This window comes from Hylobates moloch, unplaced genomic scaffold, assembly GCF_009828535.3.
Source record: "Hylobates moloch isolate HMO894 unplaced genomic scaffold, HMol_V3 SCAFFOLD_6, whole genome shotgun sequence".
Classification (NCBI taxonomy): domain Eukaryota; kingdom Metazoa; phylum Chordata; class Mammalia; order Primates; family Hylobatidae; genus Hylobates; species Hylobates moloch.
The window spans coordinates 29,282,083-29,306,204 of NW_026652281.1; the positions used below are offsets into that span (position 1 = coordinate 29,282,083).

General features: G+C 42.2%; 1 protein-coding gene across 1 annotated transcript in view; it reads right to left on the reverse strand.

Moving 5' to 3' along the window:
• The window catches only part of TNFAIP8 (TNF alpha induced protein 8), a 122,757-nt gene extending 105,323 nt beyond the window's left edge, over positions 1-17,434 (reverse strand). Inside the window, exon 1 of the mRNA XM_032156594.2 lies at positions 17,278-17,434. Coding sequence (XP_032012485.1) covers position 17,278 — 1 coding nt within the window. The 5' untranslated portion in view covers positions 17,279-17,434. The remainder of the gene's footprint in view (positions 1-17,277) is intronic.
• Positions 17,435-24,122: the final 6,688 nt, after the last annotated feature.

A 24,122-nucleotide genomic window follows, 5' to 3' on the forward strand; every position in this document is an offset into this window, starting at 1 on the left:
CAACATTGGGAGCCTGAAGAGTTTCCAGACAATGCCTACCTTTTCTCAGCATGGATTTTTTACACAGATTTTTCTAAGGAAGTACTAGAATGCCTCAAAACCTGAATTGAAATCTAAATTCCCTCCTTTGCCAAATATATTTTTATTACACAATTTAAGCACACAGACAGTATAAAATGAAAAGTTAAACTCTTCCTCTCTTTCAACTCATAGTTCCACTACTAACAGTATATTGTTCATTCTTCTAAAAAAAAAAAAAAAAAAGCGTATGTACTCATAAACTTACAATATGCCTTTTTACACATAATGAGACCAGTATTTTTTTTTTTAAGTTAATCTGTCTTGGAGATCTTTCCATATCAGTACATAGAGGCCAACCTTGTTCTAAAGCTGCACAGTATTTCATCTCAAGGAAGCGCCCTCATGTATGTAAGCAGCTGATGCATATTTAAGTTGTTTGAGTTTTTGTTTTGTTCATTCTTAAGAACAATGCTGTAATGAACCTTTTTGTATCAAAATTAATTCACTTGTGGTCACTTGTATCAGCTTCTTGGATACTTTCACAGATAGGCTCTCTTGTGTAAAAGATAATTTAGCAAAGTTTCCTTGTATGTTACTATAGTTAACAGTCACTTATCTTAGCAATGAGAGGAAACACAAATATAGCTCAAAAATAAACCTACTCACAAGATTATCTCAAGGCAACATTTTGTAGTTCTGGAACCTCCTGGGAAGACTCTGGGGCCAGAGTTCTTCCTGGCTTCCCACCCAAAGCCACTTGTGCAGAATTCCTCATTCCACACTGGGGCAGTCAGCACTCCTTCCCACAGGGACCCAGGATACTACCCCTCTGGCTCTACCAGTAGCTTCGGACTCCCTGGTTCCCATGCTTAAAATGACAATGAAAAGTACACGTGATAATTATCAGAATACAGAATTTTCACACTGAGGGATTAGAGATGATTTATAGTTGACAACTCACATTTCTTAGATATACCAATTATGGCCCGGAGGGGTTGAGCATCTCAGCAATATTATATACCCAGTCTGCTCGCCTGCTCACCTCCTCCTGCTCACCTGTCCAGAGCTTTTTTCATTACCTAGTACCAAATAATGGCTGCATCCTTTGCTTAACTATTTCAAAAAGACCACGTGAGCAAAATTTCTCTATGATATTCCTCTGGGTATAAATGATGTTTTAAATTAGAAAAAAAAAATTCTGACAACATACGGAGAGATAGCACAGATAGTAAGAAATTCAGAAACGTTATTTTTAGATAATTTTAACTTCTTTCTCCACCAAACTCACTACTAGAATGCCTAGCAAGTTTCAGAATTGGCACATTTAAGTTTCACCTCCCTTCTTCTTGTCACTTATTGAGGTATTGTTAACAAGCAAATGCTAGTAACATTGCTTACCTGTTATCAGCAAGACAGGTTGCTCTCAAGTTGTTTGCAGCCCTGACAATGGATTTATAAACCTGGGGCTACTCAGGCTGTGAGACTTGGAGTCATGTTTTTATGCTACAGACTTTTTTTTTTTTTTTTAGATGGAGTCTCGCTCTGTCACCCAGGCTGGAGTGCAGCGGTGCTATCTTGGCTCACTGCAACCTCCTCATCCTGGGTTCAAACGATTCTCCTGCCTCAGCCTCCCAAGGAGTTGGGACTACAGGCATGCACCACCATGCCAGGCTAATTTTTGTATTTTTATTAGAGAGGGGGTTTTGCCATGTTCGTTAAGCTGGTCTTGAACTCCTGGCCTCAACTGATCCATCTCGGTCTCCCAAAGTGCTGGGATTACAGGTGCCTGGCCTAAATCAGGGATTTTTAAACAGCTCCGAGAAAAATCTGTTCAAAAGATTTTTTTTTTCTGTTGAAGAACTGTTCTACAATATTCAAGATCTCCACCCTGCAGCCTCTGGAGCCCAGCTCTGTTACCGCCCTCCAGCAAGCCCCTGCAAGCTGGCTAGGTGGCATAGTTCCAGTAAGAGGAAGTACGGCAATACGGTTAGAAACCACCGGATTTGAATATCAGATTTGCCTCTGACCTTGGGTAACAACTTAAGCTCTTGCAATCTGTTTTCCCATCTTTAAAACGGGGATAATAATGATAGGACTTATTTCAAACTGCCATTGAAGAATGTGGCAATGTACAGAGAGATCTTAGCACAGTGCCTGGCACATAGTAAGTGGTCAAAAACTACTGAGCCTTTACTGCCACACTTGGCACATACATGGGTCAACCAGAGGCAAAAGGCAAAAAGACAGGCAGCTGAGAACAGGAGAAGAACAAGTCTTCAGTATGATTTCTGCTGAATTAATAAAACGGAATAGAAAAAGTTTTGTTTTGTGTTGCTTTTTTTTTTTAACCCAAGTCCTTATTTGTCTCGAAGATTCTTAGGAGCAAAGAGTCATTTCCAGGACTGTTTCAATTGTGACCTGAAAAACTACAACTGAGAAGAAATTCACTAGGGCAGTCAGGCTCATGAGCTGCCTCCCACAGGCCCAGCCACAGCAGAGAAGAGCCCAACTCTACAACTCCTTACTTCAGGGCACTGACAAGGAACAGAAAAGGAGGCAGTAAGAGCAATTTCTCAAGTCACAGGCAGCTCCTCCATATCACTGACTCTCTTACAGCAAGCTCTCCCTGGTGTGACCAAGGCTAAGAGTTTCCCTTTTTCTTTATACCTGCAATAAGAGATCACCTAAGCATTCACATCCATCAGGGAAGAACCATTATTCCATTACTTTTTTTTAATTAATACAAACAAGGTCTTGCTATGTTGCCAGGCTGGTCTCAAACTCCTGGGCTCAAGGGATCCTCCCACCTCAGCCTCCAGAGTAGCTGGGACTTCAGGTGTGGGCCACTATGCCTAGCCTATCACTCCTTGATCATTTTCATCATTGTTTTTGTAGAATGAATGCTTTTAAAAGCTAAGTGTCATAAGATTGTTTTTTTCCTATTATTACATGTGATTGGGATACTCAAGAGGATGAAAGAAAAAATAGGAATGGCCCACAGGCCAGGACCTCACAGGGTGAGTGAACCAGGGCAAGAATGTCTTGCTGAACTAGTGCAGGCCATGAATAAAATAGGGCAGCCCAGGGTCATCACCATATGGTGAATGCTTTGAGAAGCAAGAGATACCAAAGTTCAGAGGTCCCCAACTCACCTGTCTCTAGAAGCCAGGCAGATAAATGAAATGCATGACCGACCAGGAGGAACACAATAGGGAGCAGCAGAGTCTTTGGCCAAACAGGCACAAATGCCCCACTAAGTGAGATGTAAATTTTAAAAGCTGAACACAGTGTATAAGTTGAGCAAAATGCATCTGGGTCACATCTTGGCCAAGGGTCCCATTTTTTAGTGCCCTGCGAAAGGTTCTGATGGGCAAGAAATGAAGACCAAAAAGATCAGTCAAGAAAGGAAAGGGCAGGAAGGAAGAAAAGGCCTGTCTGGGTAGGTGGAATCCCCGGCACCCACTGATACAGTGGTCACAAAAGGAAGGTCACAGAGAGGCTGGGGTCTATGCCCCACATGCCAGGGGCCTAGGCTGTGAAACCCAGGAAAGAATAGATCAGGGTGTAGACAAAGAAAAGGGCAAGCAGGCATGGGGACCACAGTGGCCTTACTGTGGAGTCAGATACTCTGTGCACCAGGAGTTCCCGACATGCTAGTCCTGAAAATGCAATACAACAAGAACAGTCTGAAAACCTGACACTGACTCCATGGGACAACCCAGAACCAATGGGTGCTGCACCCACATACCTTCTGCTCAGGGGAAGGGCCTGTCTCAAGGAGCACAAAGGCAAAGTCTCACCGGATCAGAGGAAAACAGGCAAAGGGATGGGACAGTTCCCAACAGGCTAATAAGAAAAAGAAAAAAGCCCACATCCTTCCACAGCATGTATTTCATAAACGAGTATATATTTAGTGTTAACTCTGTACTCTTTACAAGGTCCAGCAGAGGTTACAAAGAAAAAAACCTACAGTTACTGAGAGTAAGTGGCTTATTCTGGGTCAAGAGCAGAAAGAGATTATTTGGGACCAGCGTTGACCAAGTCATACACTCAGATTTGGTAACATATAGAGCTCACTAGTTACAGTACTGGAATGCTCATACTCTGTTGACTGAATGAAATGATATATAGTTGATACTCTGAAAAGTGCTAAAACAGTAGCTCGTATAGTGGGAAAACACTGAGATCATCATCATTAGACTCTTTCGGGCAACAATAGTTTACGTCAGAAGAAAATGGAGTGACATATTCAAAATTCTCAAGGAAAGAAAATGTGAGCCAAGGATTTTATATCAGACAACAGTGACCCTTAATTATAAAGGTCACAGACCAAGTTTTATCAACTTGAAATTAGGGAATATTGTTCCCATGATCCCCTCCTATTAAATCTACTAGAGAAAGAGCTTCAATCAAAATGTCTAGAGACACTGATATGAGAACAAGTGATAAGCATGATACATACAACAACTTGTACAAATAAGACTAAATGAGTATTAAAAGGGAGATATTTTAATATATAACAATAATAAGATCTGATGATGCAGAAGTACTAAACCATTTTTTTAACATGGGGAAGAATTAGTATGGCATATGCCAAAGAAATTATTTTTATTGTTTTCAGTAATCATAGCTAGTAATGGTAGTATTAATGTCATTATTTGGAGATGATTTGTGTGTAATATGGGGTAATCAAATAGGTAATTACACAATAGTCTATTTCCCTTGTGACCAAAAAACCAGGATTCTAAGTGTGGAAGAAAAGGAATAAAAATGTAATATATAAGACGTTAAACAGAAACCCTATAGTCTTGAATTTGAACTGGAAATAGCATTATGAACTCACAAAGTATTTTATCTTTATATGAGTATTTATGTTTGCATGTAAGTGTGAGAGAGAGAGAGAGTGTGTGTGTGTGTGTGTGTGTGTGTGTGTGTGTCCCAGCTCTGACCAAAGAAAGGCCTATAAATACTAACCATTCCAGTGAATGAGGATTCCCAGTGTCTGGATTATAGTCTTGAAATACCATTTCTCGCTAAAAAAAAAAAACCAGGGTTTCTTGGGAAAATGGTTGACTCCAGGTATAGGCAAGAAATGTACAAGACAAGCATGGATCACTTTAACAAATCAAAGAGCAGGAAACTAACAAGAATACTAAGGTCAGGTCAGGAGGACTTAGGGGCCAACTGAAGAGGCTCCCATTGGTCAAAGATGGGACAATTTGAGTCTCAGTAAAAACTAAAATTTCAATAGACTAAAACCTACAAAATAGATTTAATTCCATGAGCTCATAACAATTAAAAAAAAACCTAATCAGTTATTATGACATGAAATCAATTCTTGAAAACTGAGTAAATCAAAGGAAAGAATCAAGCATTTATCATCCCTTTCCTATGTGAATTGTACCACTGGGCAATCAAATAACAGATTGAAAAGGTGTCTATCCTTATAAAATTATTCCAGCTAATAAATAAAATCAAAATGATAGAATTAGAGTATCCCATTCTGCAATTGCCCCCACTGAATTAACAGATCGAGACATTGAGGATCAACAGCTGCTAACATCAAAAGAGTGGAAAAACCAGACCCCATGTGTCTCCCAGTGAAAGAATACACCACCATCTGTAATCTTGCCAAAGGGATCAAACCTGAATCTGATCAAGTCTCTGGATCCAGATACAGGAAACAGAGGGCAAAATAGTAAGTTAAACTGTACCATGAGTGTGAATCTTTCTTGTTATCAACACTGTGGGAAACTCTACAAATTAAACAGCCCAGGTCCTGCAACAAATAAAAAAAAAATTTAAAGGAAGGAGACTCTGGTAGAGGGATCTGTAGATTAAAAGAGACTTAAACTTCTTTTTTCTTTTTTTTTTAATGGGTAAGACTAAAACTCAGTGGGTCAGGCTGCTCATTTGGGTAATAAAACCATAAAGAGATGCAAGGAAGTAATTACTATAAAAGTCAGGATGGCATTTACTTTTGGAGGAACAGAGAGAAATGTGATCAGGATGGGATGTAAAATTTTGGTCCCTCTGGCAAAGTTCTATTTCTTGACCTAAATGCTAGTGGTATATATGAGCGTTTGCTTTGTAATAATTCACTAAGTTGTGTACATTTGTTTTGTGTGGCTTTTTGATATTTATGTTTTATTTTACAATAAAAGTATTAAAAAAGCATTAAGAAAATCTAGGCATATCAGCACAGCAGCCAACTGACGGAAAAAACTGCAAGGTGTCTCTCAGTGCTAGGTGGAAAAGTGTAGGGACCCAGTAATAAATCAGACAGGAACCAGCATCTTACGAACTCTGTTTCAATGAACTTTTCACTTTGAAGGTAAATAACTGAATCTACATTGTTTAATTAAAATTTGCCTTAGAACACTTTATTTTTAAAAGCATATAACAAATGACATGCTCCAAAATACCTCAAGAGCAAACTCAATTCAAAATGACTTTCTAGAGTTGGGTGTGGTGGCATGCACCTGTAGTCCCAGCTACACAAAAGGTTGAGGCGACAGAACTGCTTGAGGCCAAGAGTTTGAGGTTGTAGTGTGCTATGATTGTCCCTGTGAATAGCCATTGCACTCCAGCCTGGGCAAAAGAGCAAGACCCTATCTCTAACAAACACATATAATAAATAAATAAAATAAAATAACAAAATAACCTCTTAGATATCTACCAGAATTGCAGTGAACACTTGGGCATTGGGTTATCACAAATACAAGATGACACATCTCACACTCCATGAGGTATGGCGTGACCAGCTCTGCACACCCCCATGGTTCCTCTTTCTACTATTAAAAACAATAAAATGTGAAGAATGAAACATGGAGACAAGCTTTGTAGCAGAACCAGACTGGCTGGAGAGGTAACAGCCTTTGAGAGTTCACAGAAAAGGAGGGTGTTTGTGGCAGTATTATTGAAGAGTAACACCCTGTAGCACAAGTATGGGAGGGCAGCTGAGCTGCCAGAGTATAAATCCCAGTGTGACCAGGCACTCACAGCACGTTACTTAACCTCCTTAAGCCTCAATTCCTAATCTGCAAACAAGGGTTAACAATAGTATCTTTCTCATAGATCCCTCCTGAAGATGAAATTAAATAATGTGTATAAAGCACTCGGCACAGCGCCTGCTGGCCCACCCTACGTGCTCAATAAGTGTTTGCCAAGATTACTGGGATGGTAAACATTTCCGGAAAATTAAGGAACTCTCTATATGATGGATACCTTTCTGGCTGGAATGTATGATGCTTTCCCCAAAGTAAGTAGTGCTATTTTATAAACCCATGACCTTTAACATTAAAAAATCACTGCTTCAAGATACTTCCAGTCAGTTTTAAAATGAAAAAGAATAAGAAAAAGTCACTGCCAGTAGTAATTAAGTATATGTGATTTTCAACACCTTCCATATTATTATTTGGTTTTCTCCTCCCAACTACCATCATGGGTGGTTAGTTTTAACTCCAATGAAACCTGGGATTATTAGTATCAGGAATACTGATGGCTGTAAGGGGCCTTTAGGGAATGGGAGCCCAGGGTTAGTACAGATGCTTCTTGTCCACCCTGTAACCATGCCCCTCCCCTTCCCCTATGGGCACAGCCAACCTCCCACAATAGAAGTTCTCCCTCAACGCCCAATACTCACTTTCACAGCTTCCCTTAAGGCTGTGACTCAGTTCTGGCCAATGAGGCCTAAAGAGGCTTCAGGAAAGATTTTACTCCCGGATGAAAAGGGATAGACACTACTAGAGAAGCAATTTATTGCTGCCCTCTGTGTCCACCCTTCACACACACACACACACACACACACACACACACACTCTCTCTCTCCCTCTTCCTGTCTTAAAAAGAGGTTAGCAGGAAAGTGTGATACCTGTTCCTGAGAAAGCTATTTTCCGCCCACAAAGTGGCAGGTCTGCAGATACAAATGTAACACGCTAAGGATGAGAACAGATAGAACTGGTCCGTGATGACACTGTTTAGCCAAGGATCCAATCCTGAATCTACCCAATCCCAGACTGCCCTTCATATAAGACAATTTAATGTCTTTACTATTCAAATCACTGTTCAGTGGCATTCGCTTAACTGCAGCCTATAACATCCTGATTGCTATGATCTGAATTGTGTCCCTCCTGCTATGGTTTGAAGATGTATCTCCCCTCAAAATTCATATGTTGAAACCTAAACTCCAAGGTGGTGGTATTAAGAGGTGGTTAGAACTGATTAAGCCATAAGGGCTCCACCTTTATGAGTGGATTAGTGCTCTTAAAAAAGACGTTGAAAGGTGTACCCCAGTGCCTTTTGCCCCTCCACCTCCCATCTCATCTACCATGTGAGGACACAGCAAGAAAGCACCATATTGGAAGCCCAGAGCTGCCCTCACGAGACATTGAATCTGTGGGTGCCCTGATCTTGAATTCCCAGCCTCCAGAACTGTGGAAAATAAATTTCTGTTCTTTACAAATTACCCAGTCTCAGATATTTTGTTACAGCAGTACAAACAAAGAAACACCAAAAAGTTCATATGCTGAAGCCTTAACTCCCAATATCTCAGAAAGCAACTGCATTTGGAAACAGAATCTTTAAAGAGGTGACTCAGTTAAAATTAGTCTTAAGGTAGTCCCCAATCCAATTTGATTGGTGTCCTTATAAGAGGAGAGCTGGACACACAGACGCCAGGTGTGCACACACACAACAAGCTGAGAGGGTCTGTGGCCAGCAGATGTGAGCTATAATATTAAAAATTTTTATTCTTCAGGCTGAAGGACAAAAAAAAAGTCCTTGATAGAAACTTGGGTCTACACTAAAAAATCAAAAGCCCCACACATAGTAAATGGGTACTTTTCTACTGTTTTAATTTCTTCAAAAGATCATTGTTTAAAGAAAAAAATAACTATAATTTGTGGGGATTATACATAGATATAGAAATAAACCATATGACAATCACAACACAAACAGTGTGATCTCCTCAGTAGTCCCCCGTACCTATGGTCTCGGTTTCCACAGTTGCAATACGACCAAAGACCATGCAGTCTGAAAATAGGTGAATGCAGTATGCAAGATATTTTGAGAGAAAGTGAAGACAGAAAGATCATTTTTATATAACTCTTATTACAATATATTGTTATAATTCTATTTTATTATTCGGTATTATGATTAATCTCTAACTGTGCTTAAATTATAAATTAAATTTTACCATAGGTACATATGTATAGGAAAAAAATATAGCTTATATAGGGTTCAGTACTATGTGCAGTTTCAGGCATAGACTGGAGGTCCTGAAAAGATCCTCCGAGTGTAAAGGAGGACAACTAATATCCTTTACAAAGGCGATTGTTACAGACTGAAATGTACCACCCAAATTCATATACTGAAACCCTGATCTCTAGTATGGCTGTGTTTGGAGACAGGCTTTAATAAAGAATTAAGGTTAAATAAGATCAAAAGGGTGGGACCCTAATCTAATATTACTGGCACTCTATGAAGAGGGAGAGACACCAGGGATGTGCACAGAGAAATGTTCTTGTGAGAATACAGCAGAAATGTGGCCATCTGAAAGGCAAGGAGGGAGGCCTCAGGGAAATCAAAACTGTTGACATCTTGATCTTCAACTTCCAGTCTCCAGAACTTTGAGAATATAAATTTCTGTTGTTTAAGCCACCAGTCTGTGGTATTTTGTTATGGCAGCCCTTAAAAACTAATACACTTACACAGAACACTATCATCACTAAAGGCAACCATAAAAAAAACAGAACTTACAGGCCAGGTGCGGTGGCTCAAGCCTCCTGTAATCCCAACACTTTAGGAGGCCAAGGCAGGTGGATCACTTGAGGTCAGGAGTTCGAGACCAGCCTGGCCAACACGGTGAAACCCTGTCTCTACTAAAAACACAAAAATTAGCCAGGCGTGGTGGTGTTTGCCTGTAATCCCAGCTACTCGGGAGGCTGATGTAGAAGCATGGCTTTAACCTGGGAGGTAGAGGTTGCAGTGAGCCAAGTTTGCACCACTGCACTTCAGCCTGGGAGACATAGCAAGACTCCATCTCAAAAAAAAAAAAAAAAAAAAAAACGGAATTTACGAAAGACTGATTAAAGGGTAAAATTCAGTGTGGATATGCTTATTGGGCTTGGGTGGTTAATCTTCTGCCCCTGCCACCTGTCTCCACAAGTCACTGCCCAACCTCCTCCATCTGCCTCATTTCCCTAATGGTAAGGCTGGTGTGCTCAACTCCAGGGCAGCAAACCTGGGGGATGGCTAACTACAGAGGAAGGCAGAGGCCAGACCTGAATTAGTCAGTTTCATACCTGTTATTCTCTGTTCAAATATTTAAATCTAGAGGGGAAAAAAAAGCTGTCATTCTACTAAAATTAATACTATGTTATCATCAGTAGCAGACCCTTATTATTCATAATTTCCATGGCCCCTATTAGAATGATAAATTAAAAACTGACTAAAATTCAGAAATAGGGAAGTCTCAAGTACTGGCAAAACCCAAAATGCAAAAGAAGAGGGAGGAAGTTACAGGACATGGCTTCAAAGAAAAAAATGGTGTTTTTCATTTTCTCATTTTCTACCATTACAAAATGAGAGGCACACTCTGAGAACAGAATAGATTCCTGGAGGTTCCAGGACCTCAGGACAGGAAACAGGCCTGGGTTAGGGGAAACGGTCCGCTTGGCAACTCCGAGTCCTGAGTTGGGCCTGGGCTCTTCCAAACATGCGCAGCTGTTGAAATAAGGATGCCCATCCCAGTTCAGTATCTACAAACCACCTGAGTTATCCTTAAGTCAGCTGGTATACTGGATTTATGATGTCAGCATTGTTGGTGACTCAAAGTCTAGATTTTCAGCTAATGAACACTGGGCAGACTCTCCAATGTCTCTGTTTCATGGCCTTCAATTTCTGGATCTATTTGTGGGACACCACTAATTGTTTTGGTTATTTTTTGTTCTTGACCTGGTTGCTTGTTAATATTTTTCCACCCAGTGAAGACCTATAAAAACAACTTTGTTATTTCTTAAGATAGGGACATAGGTGTTCATTTTATATGATGTGTTTATTTTATATGTTGTGTTCATTTTATTCTTTAAACTTTAAAGCCACTCTGTACTTTCAAGAGCTCTTTCCACGGCCAAAAAAAAAAAAAATTAAAAAAAAAATCCCTACAGCTAGCTGCTGCCTGAATAAGCTTCTTTCTAGAACAAGACAGGAAAATGAGTCACATAAGTCTCCCAGGCTAGGGGTTCTCAATTTGCATCAAGCTTCACTGCTGATTCTGACTTAACAGGTTTGGAGCTATAGGCCCAAATGAGCCCTAAAATACAGCACATTGGATAAGTTCAAAGTTACATTTGGTGTATCACTTTTGTGGCTGCCCAGATAATGATGTTCTCAAGCTACCCCACCTGGGCAGAGCTTCCCTGCCAGGGAGGTGATAAGCACCACAGGTACACAGGGCAGGGAATCCTTGCTTCCTCAGGAGGCTCCCTATTTACACAGGGTCTCTTACCCTGAAAAGTGATAGCAGCTGTTCCTTCAGGCACTATCGGTCATTCCAGGCCATAAAAGCAAAGGAGCAAAGTGGCTACGTGTGTGCAAACAGAGGTCATCACCGGATGTTGGGAAGGCCTGAGTTCACTCACATCTTCCAGGTATACTTCATGAGTCACTAGCAGCCTAATTCTGCCTCAAGGCAAAAGGAATTCCATCACTAAGTGAGGACTGCTCTGCCCTTCAAGTGTAGCGAAACAGTATTTAACCAAACACCTGCCATTTTCCAGAAAACAATCTCAACCCTTTAAAGAGTGAAGAAGGAAAAATAAAAGAGTAGTTTCCTGACCACAGAATGATGGAATGAGGTACTGGACTTACTTCCCAAAGATTTACGTCACCAAAGTTTGTTCTGAAACTTGCACTGTTGCCAACACTGTCAGTGCATTTTTTTCTCAGAAGACTGTGACATTTTTTTTCGTGTCTGCATGTCTGTGAGGGTCTGAACACAGTCAGAAGAGAGCTCAGGACAGGAAAGATGAGTGTAGTTAGGCCTACATAGCACACGCCACAATCTCTGTCTCCCCTATTTTTGTTGACAGCCATGTTGTAAAAACAAACAAACAAACAAAAAAACAAAACCTCATTTTGTTAAACAAATGATAAATAAGAGTAATAAATAAGAGTTGGGAATGAGGAAGGCTTGAGCTAAATGAATTTGGGTTGAAGGAGTAAGAGTCAGGCTTAGAGAGGGTATTGACTGAGTGAGCTGTTGCTTACTTTTCGGCTCCTTTAAAATATCCAGGAGTCTACTGTGTGCCTTGCTAAGTACTGTGTTCCCAAAAGACCTTGCCCCGGTGCTTAATCCTGCAGATGCCGTCCCTGCCCTGGGCCTCCCGGATCTCACGCAACTTCCCCTGAAGACATGCCAGCCCGATTCCCTTTGCAACACCAAGGGCAGCTGTCTGTCTTAAATAATCTGGTTTCATTCACTACCTGTTTTAAACATGGGAGTTGCGAAAGGCCAACCCACTGCTCACAATTTAACTGTAATGGGTCTTTTGAAAGCTTCCCTCATGCAGAGAAGCTTAATGGGTACTATGGCTCTTCTTCGTTCTCAGGCACATAGAACTCGAATGCCCTGCTCTGGCTCACTTATCTTTGGCAGCAGCGGCGACATTTCCCTTATATAATCATGTGACCCTGCAGCTGGCAATCACTGAAGTTGTGCTACATTCACCCCATTCTCTGGGCTCCCCTGGCATTGTTAAAGGAAAAAAGAATTCACGCTAAAATCACATATGACACAAGTTACTACTTTCCCTCTCTACTCCACTGTGGCTCTGTACTAACACTTACTGGAATGAGATCTATTTGGCCAATCTAACCAAGTCCTCCACTTAATAGGTGCCTTCTGCACATTGACACAGGAGAGGAACATCTGGCTTAATCTGCACAACAATCCTATAATGTAAATACTATCCCCAGTTTTTACTCTGATGAAGAAACAGGCTCAGAGAGCTAAGCAGATTGTCCAAAGCCACACAGCCAGCAGGGGCTGAGACATGAGCTGCTGATTCCAGCAAAGTCATTTGGAGCAACTACTTCTTGACTAAAGTCATCTTTATTCTCGATGTTTAAGGAAACTACAAGTGGAATTTTGAACTTAATTCCATTTTCTGTTATGAAAGAAACTAACCCAGAGGTGTTTACGAGTCAGCCTGGAGTCTCATTCCTGTGACCACCTCCCCGCAACCCTTGTTTTTAGTGGAAAAGATCTGTACACCTAGCCCCCAGTCACCTTGACAGAAACATCACCATGTTGGTTTTTAATCCCCCTTGTTCTATATGGAAAAGGACAAGCCTAGGAAAACAAACTTTTTGGCACACACCCGGCTTTGCAGCTGGTTCTGAACCTCAGCTACCTTGGTTCTGAACCATAAACACTTGCTTCCGGAGAAAAAAACACTGCTCTCTAAAAGCATGGGCTGGGTGTTATTTGATTATTGCTGAGCCTGTGACATTTCAAAAATTCTCAGGTAACTTATGTCTGATGTAAAACAAAATCCTAAAACAAAATCCTATGGAATCAGGTTTGTTTCGGTAATACCACTGGTTATTTGAAACAGATGTTGGCAGAAATGTGCTTCTTTTGAGTTTCTTATTGTTGAGAAAGACAAATATTTTGAATATCATTCTACTGTCCTTGTGAAACACAAGAGAATTCCAAACCCACTTTTGCCACTAGCAACTTACCTTCAGGGACTCCTTATCAACAGACATCTTTACGCAAGTTACCTGCCTTCTCAAATCCCAAGGATTTCACGTAAACATGAGAAGGGTGTGCTGTACTAGGCACACAGCAGGAGCTCAATAAATGCCTGCTGTGTGAATGAATGGTGCTCTCCTCCTGCAAGCTGGACTAAGGAGGTGGACACCTCCAAAGTTGAGGAATAGCAACCATATGGTGTAAGGCCATAGACCAGGTGGTTTCCAAGATACCCCTTGGCTCTGCTATTCTAGAATTATCCACCCTCCGCTTGTAGCTCATTTCCTCCTCTTCAGGCCAAAATGTAGGCTAAAAATGAACTGACCTCCTTTACATTTTGCAACATGGTTCCTGTTTTTTTGTTTTTTTTTTTTACCCTCTACAAATCATTCATTTTCAGCTACTGGGCAGCACAAATGAAGTATAGAAGCCTAGAAACTGCAGTTGGCTCAGACTCCAGGGCCATAGTCATCAAAACCAGAGACAAGAGTATGGGAAGAAAATTCTTAGCCAGAGGGAAACATAAAGGTTGGGTGTTACGAGGGCCTTTTCAGTGTTTGTTGAGTTCTTGCTGTGTGCATTTGGTATTAAATGCAGGATATGGGCAGTGTGAGGAGGGGTGAGGTGATAAAAGTTAATCTGGCACCACACAATTCCTTCCCTTAACTTCTGTATCAGAGCCAGAGATCCCTGAGAATGCCAAAGCAGGGGAAATGGTCCACTTTGTTACCCAGGTTGGCCCCTGTGCATGTCGCCATTGCCAAAGTCAATGCCCCTGGCAGTGGGATTCTACTAATAGCCCCATGCCCTTCCCCGCTGTGAAAAAGCAGGTGGCTCTTATTTATCATCATTGCTTCTCCCCTGTCTCCTGGAGGATATCCCATGTTCAGCCCCTTCAATTGCTATCAGGCATAAATGGAGGGAGTGGGGAATCAACCATTCTACATGATGCAGAGCAAAGCTCAATTCTGGGAACGAATGAAATCTCCAGGAAGGGTGTTACTACCACATTGGGCTATCTCCTGCAGAAGAGGATTAATTGGATCAATTAAATATGAGACCTCTGCAGTGCCTGGCAGTGTGGCAGACTCAACTTTAAAGATCACCTCTGTGAAGTTCTCCAAGCCATAAGTCACGTAGAAATCCACTCCTCCCCCAACTCAGCATTTCCTAATTAGTACTGTTTAGATGCAATCATTCCTCTCCACACACCCTTTCCTCCATTTCAACAGAATGAGAATTGCAAAGAACTGGCCTCATAAAATACTCTGTTCCTGGCCTCTGCAGTGTGTTCACCCCCAGGTTTCTGCTATTCTGTTTAGGATCCCAGGACAGCCTGTCCTCACGACAGCTCAACACGTAAACAAAGACTACGTCTAGCAATATAGTCTGAAATAGAAAATTAAGAGACAACAAACATGAGATTTCTCAACTCACACCAACTTTTTTTGGTGAGTTTAAACACACTGGAACAAAAGGTACATGGAGTAAAAGTTGCCCTTAAAGAAAGTGTTTAAAAGGCCCATTGGTGCAGGATCACTATGCTTTTGGTAGAATCTTGTTTTATTCGTTGATTTATTAATGATTCTTAAATCATCACATAATCTAGATTAAAATAATGGTTTATAAAGTCTACATATGTCAATCCAAAGAGCTTAACACAACACATTCAATTATCTAAGGGACTCATATTTTACAGAGGAGTAAGTGGTAGTCTACTTCCCTAAACTTTATTTACTCAGATTACAAGTAAAAACTCAAAAGATGGGCAGTGCATGCCGGCGGCAATTAATGTGTATGGAGGAGAAAAGGCATCCAAAAAATCTGCAAAAAAGCAAATTGTGTTACTAGCTAGAATATTAACAATTACTTGTGGGCCCCTGTAGTCCCAGTTACTCAGGAGGCTGAGGTAGGAGGATCGCTTGAGCCCAGGAGTTCAAGACCACCTTGGACAACATAGCGAGACCCTGTCTCTAAAAACAACAACAGCTTGCTGACTTAACTCCTTATGACAGATCTAACTAGACGGTGGCAATAAATGTGTCTAAGTGTTTAATTAAACATGATAATTATTTCTTTCCTTAAAGAGAGATGGAGTCATATGTTTACACTGCAAAGTATAATGTTTCCTTAGTTAAAACAGTGTGGAAACACTTCTGTGTAACACAGGATTCAAACCAGGATAAAAATATCGGCTGCGATAAGCAGCACTTACAGTGATTTATCAACTCTTACCTTTCATGTGCCAATGCACAATGGCTTCTTAAAGCCTACCCTTTTTGGTTATTTCCTTTGGCCACACAGCTTTTTTATCCTTACCCTCAACAAATAATTTCTACTCAGAATGTGATTTTGAACATTTCTTAAATGGATTATTATCAAGGAAGTAGGAGAATATTTTACTTTCATAGCAAGAAAGTAGCAAGAATAAACTGAAATGTAGAACTCAGAGAGACTATTAAAATTAGATAGGACCCCAGCAACCAGGCAATCATTTTATAGATGAAGAAACTATTTGTACAATACTGCTGTTATGACAGCAAAGCTTCCAATTAATTTTTTAAATATAGAAATATGTCCTGCATTGAGGGAGTACTGACCCCCACCTCCCCCCATAAAAATAATTATGTAGGGATGGAATTATCAGTCTTAAGCAATCCAAGGATTTTCTTGTTTCGACACTGGGCACTGAACCACTGTTTGATTCCTTCCATGATTTCTCTAGGGATACTACTTTTTCTACATAGAGCTTCTGTGTTTTAGAAAATCTGTTGGTTTAGAAATACAGTGTCACTGAAGCAATAAACATATTCAAAGTGCCTAAGCCTATTGGGTCAGCCTGGTCTTGAACGTGCCTATCACTCGCGCGGAGTCCGAGGAGCCTGGGCGCTCGCTCATCAGGTGTCTTTGCAGCAGGTGCTGAGGACTCCACTGCCACATGTGCAGTCATGTACACACACACACACACACACACTCACACACTTTCTTCCTCAAAGGAAGTCTCCACCGAATGATCTCAAAGCAGGGCTCTGGTCTCTGCCCGTTTTACAATGCAAGGTTGGATTACAATCTCAGGCCAGCATCTCAGCCTGCAATCTGGGGCACCCTGATAACCCGGGCAGTGCTTTCGCCAGTATGTGCGGTTATAGGAGGACGTGACAAATAGCGAGAACCCAGTTACAAAGTGAGGGAAGGAATGAGGCAGGAGGTGGTTAAGAGGTCGCCCTGAATAGGTAAGGGTTCCTAAAAGGGGTCTTGGATCCTCAGTGCGGCACTGGAACTGAGTAAAATTACGGGGAGTTTCCGAGGCTGTGCGCTCCTGCACACACTCGTACGCACACCCACCTACACAAGTTGTTCAAAAGCACCCACTCACACTCACATTCGCTTCAGAAACTCTCTGAGCCGGAGGCGCTCCCTGAAAGCAGCCCGCAGCCCAGCGGCGGGAGAGGCGCGCGGGGGTGTACGCGGGACGGGCGCGCCCAGGAGCCACTTACTCGGAGGAGTGGCGCGACGGCGCCGGGACGCTGAGGCGCGAGCTGGGCTGTTTGGCGGCGCCGAGTTCTCTACTCTCTCGGTGGCTCGCGGGCTCCCGCGGACCTTGGCCAAGCGCGGGTTAGAGCCGGCGGGAGAAACGGAGCCAGAGGCCAGGGGCGGAACTTGCAGGAGGGACCAGGGGTGTGGCGGGCAGGCCGGGGAGGAGCCGGGAGGTCGGGGGCGGAGCGTACAGGGAAGGAGGAGCCGAGCGGCTGAGGCGGGGCATGGCGGGGCGGAGTGGGAGAGGAGGAGCTAGGGGACGGGACAGCAGGGGTCGGAAGTGGTCCAGGCGCAGGAGAGCGCGGAGAAGGGCTGGGCGGCGGCCTGGGAGCCGGACTTGGACCGCGAGGCCCAGATCGCTAGGCGCTGGAGAACAGGACCCACTTGGGAGATATGCAGAGGATGCGGTATTCCTGAGCCTCTCAGTTTCTTCCGTTGTAAAAATCAGACGCCAACCTCGTAGTGTGTTGAGATGGTTAAATGGGGCCACACACACTTGCACTGTGCCTTGCACTTAACAAGAACGCGTGAATGTTAGTGTCTGCTGCCATCATTATTGACTATTATGATGATGATCCGTGAAAGCCCCTAAATTCCCCCTGCTCTTCTGCTTTTGATTTTCTGTGGGCCTTAAGTCTACCCGACGATAGCTGACGTGCTCCCGACTTCTGGTTTCCATTGGCGGAGAATGCAGGGCTTCCTCTTGGAGTTAAAGACTCATTGGCTCCTAGAAAGCCCTCGCTCTCTGCCGCCCCCCGCGGACTTAGCTGGGACTGTCCTTGCCTGTGGAGCGGAAGGCTTGCCCTACTCAGGGGCCACCTGAAACCGCCAGGATGTAGTAGAATCTGGATCTTCAGTCTGTTGACGAGTCCTGGCCGGGGGTAGTCATTTTCAAGGGCGAGGGACCTTCGTAGAAGTAAGATGAATCCACCCATACAATAAACATCCATTAAGCACCTACTACATGGCAGCGGAGCACAGAGGGCTGGGAATATTAACACTACTAGTAAAACTTAATATGTGTAGGTCACCGTTCTACTCCTCACAACAATCTATGATATAGATCCTGTCGCTGTCCCTGTTTTACAAAGGGAAAGGGAGACATCAAGTAAATAGCCTTCCCAAAGAAAGTTACACGTTTGGGAAATGGCCGAGTTTGGCTTGGAGAGAGGAAAGTAAACTCTTGACAGGTGAAATGGACAAAATCACAACACATTTGGGTTTAATGCAAAAGATAGAAACATACACAAGGTACGGAGGTTTTTAAAAGAGGACCTTGTCCTGTGGTTATAACTTTGGGGAAGGGCGTCAGGGAGATCTTCCTGGAGTAGGTGATGTCTGAGCTGGGTTTGGAAGAAGAAATGGGAGCTTCAAACGCAGCTATAAGTGAAGAAGAATCACAGTAAACTTTTTCAAGCCTGAATAAGGATGGAGGAGAAGTGGAATGGTGGCCGGAATGAAGCTAAAAGAGTAAAACAGGACCAAACTCAAGGGCTGTTTTCCTATAGAAACTAAACAGCGTTAATTTGACCTTTGATTGGTAGGAAGCCAGAAGGGTTTTAAGCACAGGAGATATGTCAGGTGTGGTTCTAGAAAGTTTAATCTGGAAACATAGAAGATCCCAGAACCAAGAAACTTGCTTAGGAAATATTGAAATATGTCAGGGTGAGATACTTCAGTAGGCAGAATTAGTAGAGTTACAGAAAGAGGTCCACTTCTTAATCCCTGGAACTTGTAAATATGTTATCTTATATGGCAAAAGAATTTTTGCAGGTGTTACCTTCTCATTCGGTCATGGAAAAAAAAGAATAAAGAAATTTTGCAGGTGTGATTAAGATTGATGCCATTGAGATGGGGGATTATCCTGGATTATTTCAGTGAGCCCAATCTAATCACATGAATCCACTAAAATGGAAGAAGAGTAGGTCAAAGAGATTCAAAGTGTGAGAGGGACTCAACCTGAACCATGAACCAAGGACTGTGGATAACCTCCAGGAGCTGGGAAAGGACCTTAGCTGACAGCCAACAAAAAATTCACTTTCTTTATCTGGTCTAGACTTGTTTTTCTTCCACAGTCCTACAACAGCAGAAACTGAATTCTGCCGATAACCCAAATGAGCAAGGAAATGGATCCTCCCTTAGAGTCTTCAGAAAGTAATTGAGCTCTACTGACACCTTAATTTTATCCTGGTGAGGCTAATACTGATTTATGGCCTACAGAAATGTAAAGTAATACATTTGTGTTATTTTAAACCCCTAAATTTGTGATCATTTGCTATGGCAATAGTAGGAGGCTCATTTCTTTTCTTTGTTTTTGAAATGGAGTCTCGCTCTGTTGCCTAGGATGGAGTGCAGTGGCGTGATCTCGGCTCACTGCAACCTCCACCTCCCAGGTTGATGCCATTCTGCCTCAGCCTCTCCGAGCAACTGGGACTACAGGCGCCTGCCACCACACCCGGCTAATTTTTTGTATTTTTTGTAGAGACAGGCTTTCACCGTGTTAGCCAGGACAGTCTCCATCTCCTGACCTCGTGATCCACCAGCCTCGGCCTTCCAAAGTGCTGGGATTACAGGCGTGAGCCACCGGGCCCGGCCTGCTATGGCAATAGTAGAAAACTAATACAGATGCTGAGGGCCTAAACTATGTGGATGGAAAGGAGAATATGCATTCAAGACTTATAAAAGCCTGGAGATTGAGGGGATGGGGGGAGTGAAGGAAGGTGAGTCATGTAGGTAGATTTAAAGGGTTTCAGGACTGGCAGGGTCAGTCGTTGGTGGTGTCATTCAGTGGAAAGAAGGACAGAGATAGGTACTTTCTAAATACCTCTGGATTCTGCAGTAGTGCAACTAAACTAGGATTTAAAGGATTAAAAGGGTTTGTAGACACCCAACCTCTCCCATCACCAAATAATCAGAAACTATCTCTGAATGCCCATGGATAGTGATATCTGTTACCACCGATTGAGATTTCTAATACTGGATCTGCCTTGTGTAAGCTGGATGACTCTGGGCAAAGCACAAAACCTTAATGAGACTTAGCTTACACTGTGTGAGATAGAAGGAGAAGCTCCATCTGCATGATTGCTGTGAGTCACCCAGGATGTCATGGTGTTTGAAACCTCAACCCCAGTAACTTTCACCATTGCTTGATTTTAGTCTCCCTTGTCCCCAGCTGCACCCTGTAGCAGCACCCTCAGAGCCACATCTACCTTTATTATCTGTATCTCTGACATTCTATACCCCAACTACAACCTCCCACCCTTGATCCCCACACTCTTCTTTTATCTGATCTAGATTTGCATTTCTTCCACTCAGCCTCTTTTCCTATCCAGCCTAATTCCGAGAGTCAACACATCTTCACTCCCTTGCTAGACCTCCCTATTCCTCTATCCCATTGTCCTTTCCCTGTACCCACCTGGCAAATCTTTTTAGCCATCCACATTTTTCATATGGACTACTTAACAACCAAAAAGTGTGAAACTTGGTACCACTACAGATTTATGACCTCAAGTCTCCACTAAGCCATCCTGCAGCCCGCATATCCTCCAGCATCATGGATGGGAAGGAGAAGGTGTTTAATCTTTTTACCATGTCCTCAAGACATTTTTCCCACTCTCTTGATACATGATTTCACTTCCTAGTTCATAGGAAATTTAGAGATCATCAATAGAGAATTTTCTTGACATGCCCCAGCCACCCAAAATGCTCTTTGCATCCACATTCATCTTGACTTCCTTTCTTCTTGTCTCAATGGATCAGAGCAAACTCATTCACCAGTTGTCTGGGTCCTCCATGATCACTTTCTTCTATCTACAAAGGCCGTATCCATTAACTATTCATTCACTTTTATCCTCAATCTTTCATTTCTATACTTCCCCTGCAAAACATAAAAATGCTAAAATTTAAAAAAATAATACAAAATTTAAAATTCTACATGGAGGTCCCACTCTCTCGGCATGATCCACTTTCTAGAACCATCTAAACCTAAGAGACGAGAGATTTAATGGTAGAGACAATGCAGAGTGACCACTGTCTCAGTGTTTACTTTTGGGGAGCAATGGAGAGTGGGGCACCCCTGAAATCTTAGGCAACTTGCATCCTATCAGTGGGCTCACTGCCCAGTGTGTTTAGAAAACAATTCTATGGCACTGGCTTTTGAAAAAAGAAAAAGCTTTATTGCAATTTGACTGGCAAGGTGATAGGACGCAATGCTCAAATCTGTCTCCCCAGGCTGGGGTCTGGAGGCAGGGTTTATAGGCAGAGGATAACTGTGAGAGAGACAGAACAATGCAAGGAGGCATGATCTGATTGGATCATGCAAAGAGGTGATGCTGGGTCCTTGGATCTTAAATCTATACTGCAGCAAAACACAGTACCCCTCACTTCTTAATTCCATCCCCATTCTTCAATCTGAGTACTTAGTTTCTGCCGTGGTTGGCTCCAGGGTCATGAATTGGGAACACTTGGTTTATCTGGGCATGCACAGGTTATGTGACTTGCAACCCTGGGGTCCTTTGCATTGAAAATCAATTCATCATTTTGTTACTAATGAAATTGAATAGGGCTTTTTTTCCTCTCCACCCTATTTCATAGTGTGATGATGTTTAGAAATTAGCAAGATAACTAACTTTGCTGTCTTATTTGGGCCAATAGATACTTGGGTCATTTCCTTTTCAAGCTAGCTCTTGCGTGTTTCCAATTTGGGGCCAATAAAACACAATGGAATCTAGAAGCTCCTAATAACTAGTCCATCACTCAATGGCTAAATATATTCTAAGATAATTGTAGCTACATCTAAATTGATAAATCCTCCCAGACCCAAAAACCCCCAAACTCCATAAACCACATGAAGTAGAGATAGCTGTTACTGTAGCTGCATGCCAAAAATACCTCTGTGCATGCCTTCTATTTTTGCTTCTGCCCGGCTGAAGGTAAGGAAACTAACTCCAGAGAAAGTTGTGAAGTTTTAAAAAATCTTCTAACCCGTACTCTTCTCTTTTGCTCCAAGCCCCTACTCTGCTTACTCAGAAGAAAGCATCTTCTTTTTGAGGGTAAGGAAATAATTGTGTGGCACTGTGATACATGCAATAAAAAATGTATGCACAAATAGTCTGGGAGGAGAGAAAAGAAGTAGCTCACATTCCCTGGGAAAATGGGGAAGATTTCACAAAGAAGATTCCATCCAGTTGAGTCAAAAGGATGAACTGGAGTTTGCCAAGCAGAGAAGGATACTACGCACAAAAGTAAGAGAAAAGGGAAAGATAGGTTTAACATTTTTCAGCAAGCTGCAAAGTACTGAAGCAAAGATGTGCAACTTAAATGCAGCCCACAGAAAGGTTTATGTAGCTTTTGTGCCTTAACTACATCTTTGTGGGAATGTGCCAATGAACATGCCTGAATCAAAGCATGGCTGTAATTTCACCATTCTTCCAAATTATTCTTTAACTGTCCACTGTTTCAACTCTAACTTTCAAGTCCTATTTATTTTTGGAGGATTATCATAAAATCTTATCTTGTCCTCAAAGTAACCAGATGAGTGAGATAAAGAGTACAGTTTTTTCTATTATAAATAATAGAAACTCTGGGATAGAATAAGAATCGAGGTTTTAAGATACTGATCTTTTCACATTGCTTTAATAGACCTCAATCATCTCTCATGGCTATTACGTATCACCAGTGGCCATACCTCCATTTTAGAGTATTTTTCACTCTTTAAGCAGAATTATTTACCTCCTATGATAACGTAGGCACAAAAACACATCTCTTCCTAAGAAAGCTTGCTAGAACTATAGGCTGCTTCAAAATGTGACTTTATCTACAACTGTCCCCAATTGGGTCAGCCACACTCCCCATGAAACCAAGTTCTTTGCGTGTTTCTAATTGGCCACCCCTTAAGACATTCTTAGGAATTACAGTGTTGTCTCTAGCCGGTATCCTTATTTTTCTCTGATTGCACCATCGATTTCTCTGCGTGAGTTCTTCCCCACCTGAACTATTTTCTCCTTTTGGACCATCTCAAATATCATGTGAATCTATCCCAAGTACCACAATGACCAGTTTTGTTTTGTCTTGTTCTTGAAGACACAATTTTACTTTTTCAACTCCTTTTAAGGCCTTTTAAAATAAATAAATATAGCTTAAATCCTGGCTCTATTGATAGAGCTATCTTGTATACCTCTACTCACCAAATGCTAGTCCACATTAGGAATGCTTTACTTGATTTTAAGCAAGACAAGTTCCCATCTTAGTCCTGTATTGCTCCAAGCGCAGCACCCTTACCTAGTAGATTTTGACTTCCATGTTGTTCTCCTTCAATAGCCTTACTTCTTTCATTGTAAGTAGCAATCCTCAGGGTAGAGTTGGTATAGTGCTTACTATCACGTGTGAGTTCTCACTCTTCATAGCAATGGCCTCCTGGACTTCAAAAATTTACTCAACATCGTTGTGGATTAAAAATGATCTCAGCTGGGCGCGGTGGCTCACGCCTGTAATTCCAGCACTTTGGGAGGCCGAGGTGGGCAGATCCCGATGTCAGAAGATCGAGACCATCCTGGCTAACACAGTGAAACCCCATCTCTACTAAAAATACAAAAAATTAGCCGGGCGTGGTGGCAGGCGCCTGTAGTCCCAGCTACTCAGGAGGCTGAGGCAGGAGAATGGTGTGAGCCCTGGAGGCGGAGCTTGCAGTCAGCCGAGATCGCGCCACTGCACTCCAGCCTGGGCGACAGAGCGAGACTCCATCTCAAAAAAAAAAAAAGATCTCAAAGTAAAGATAGAGCCAAGATTTTAGTTGTTATTCCCTTTG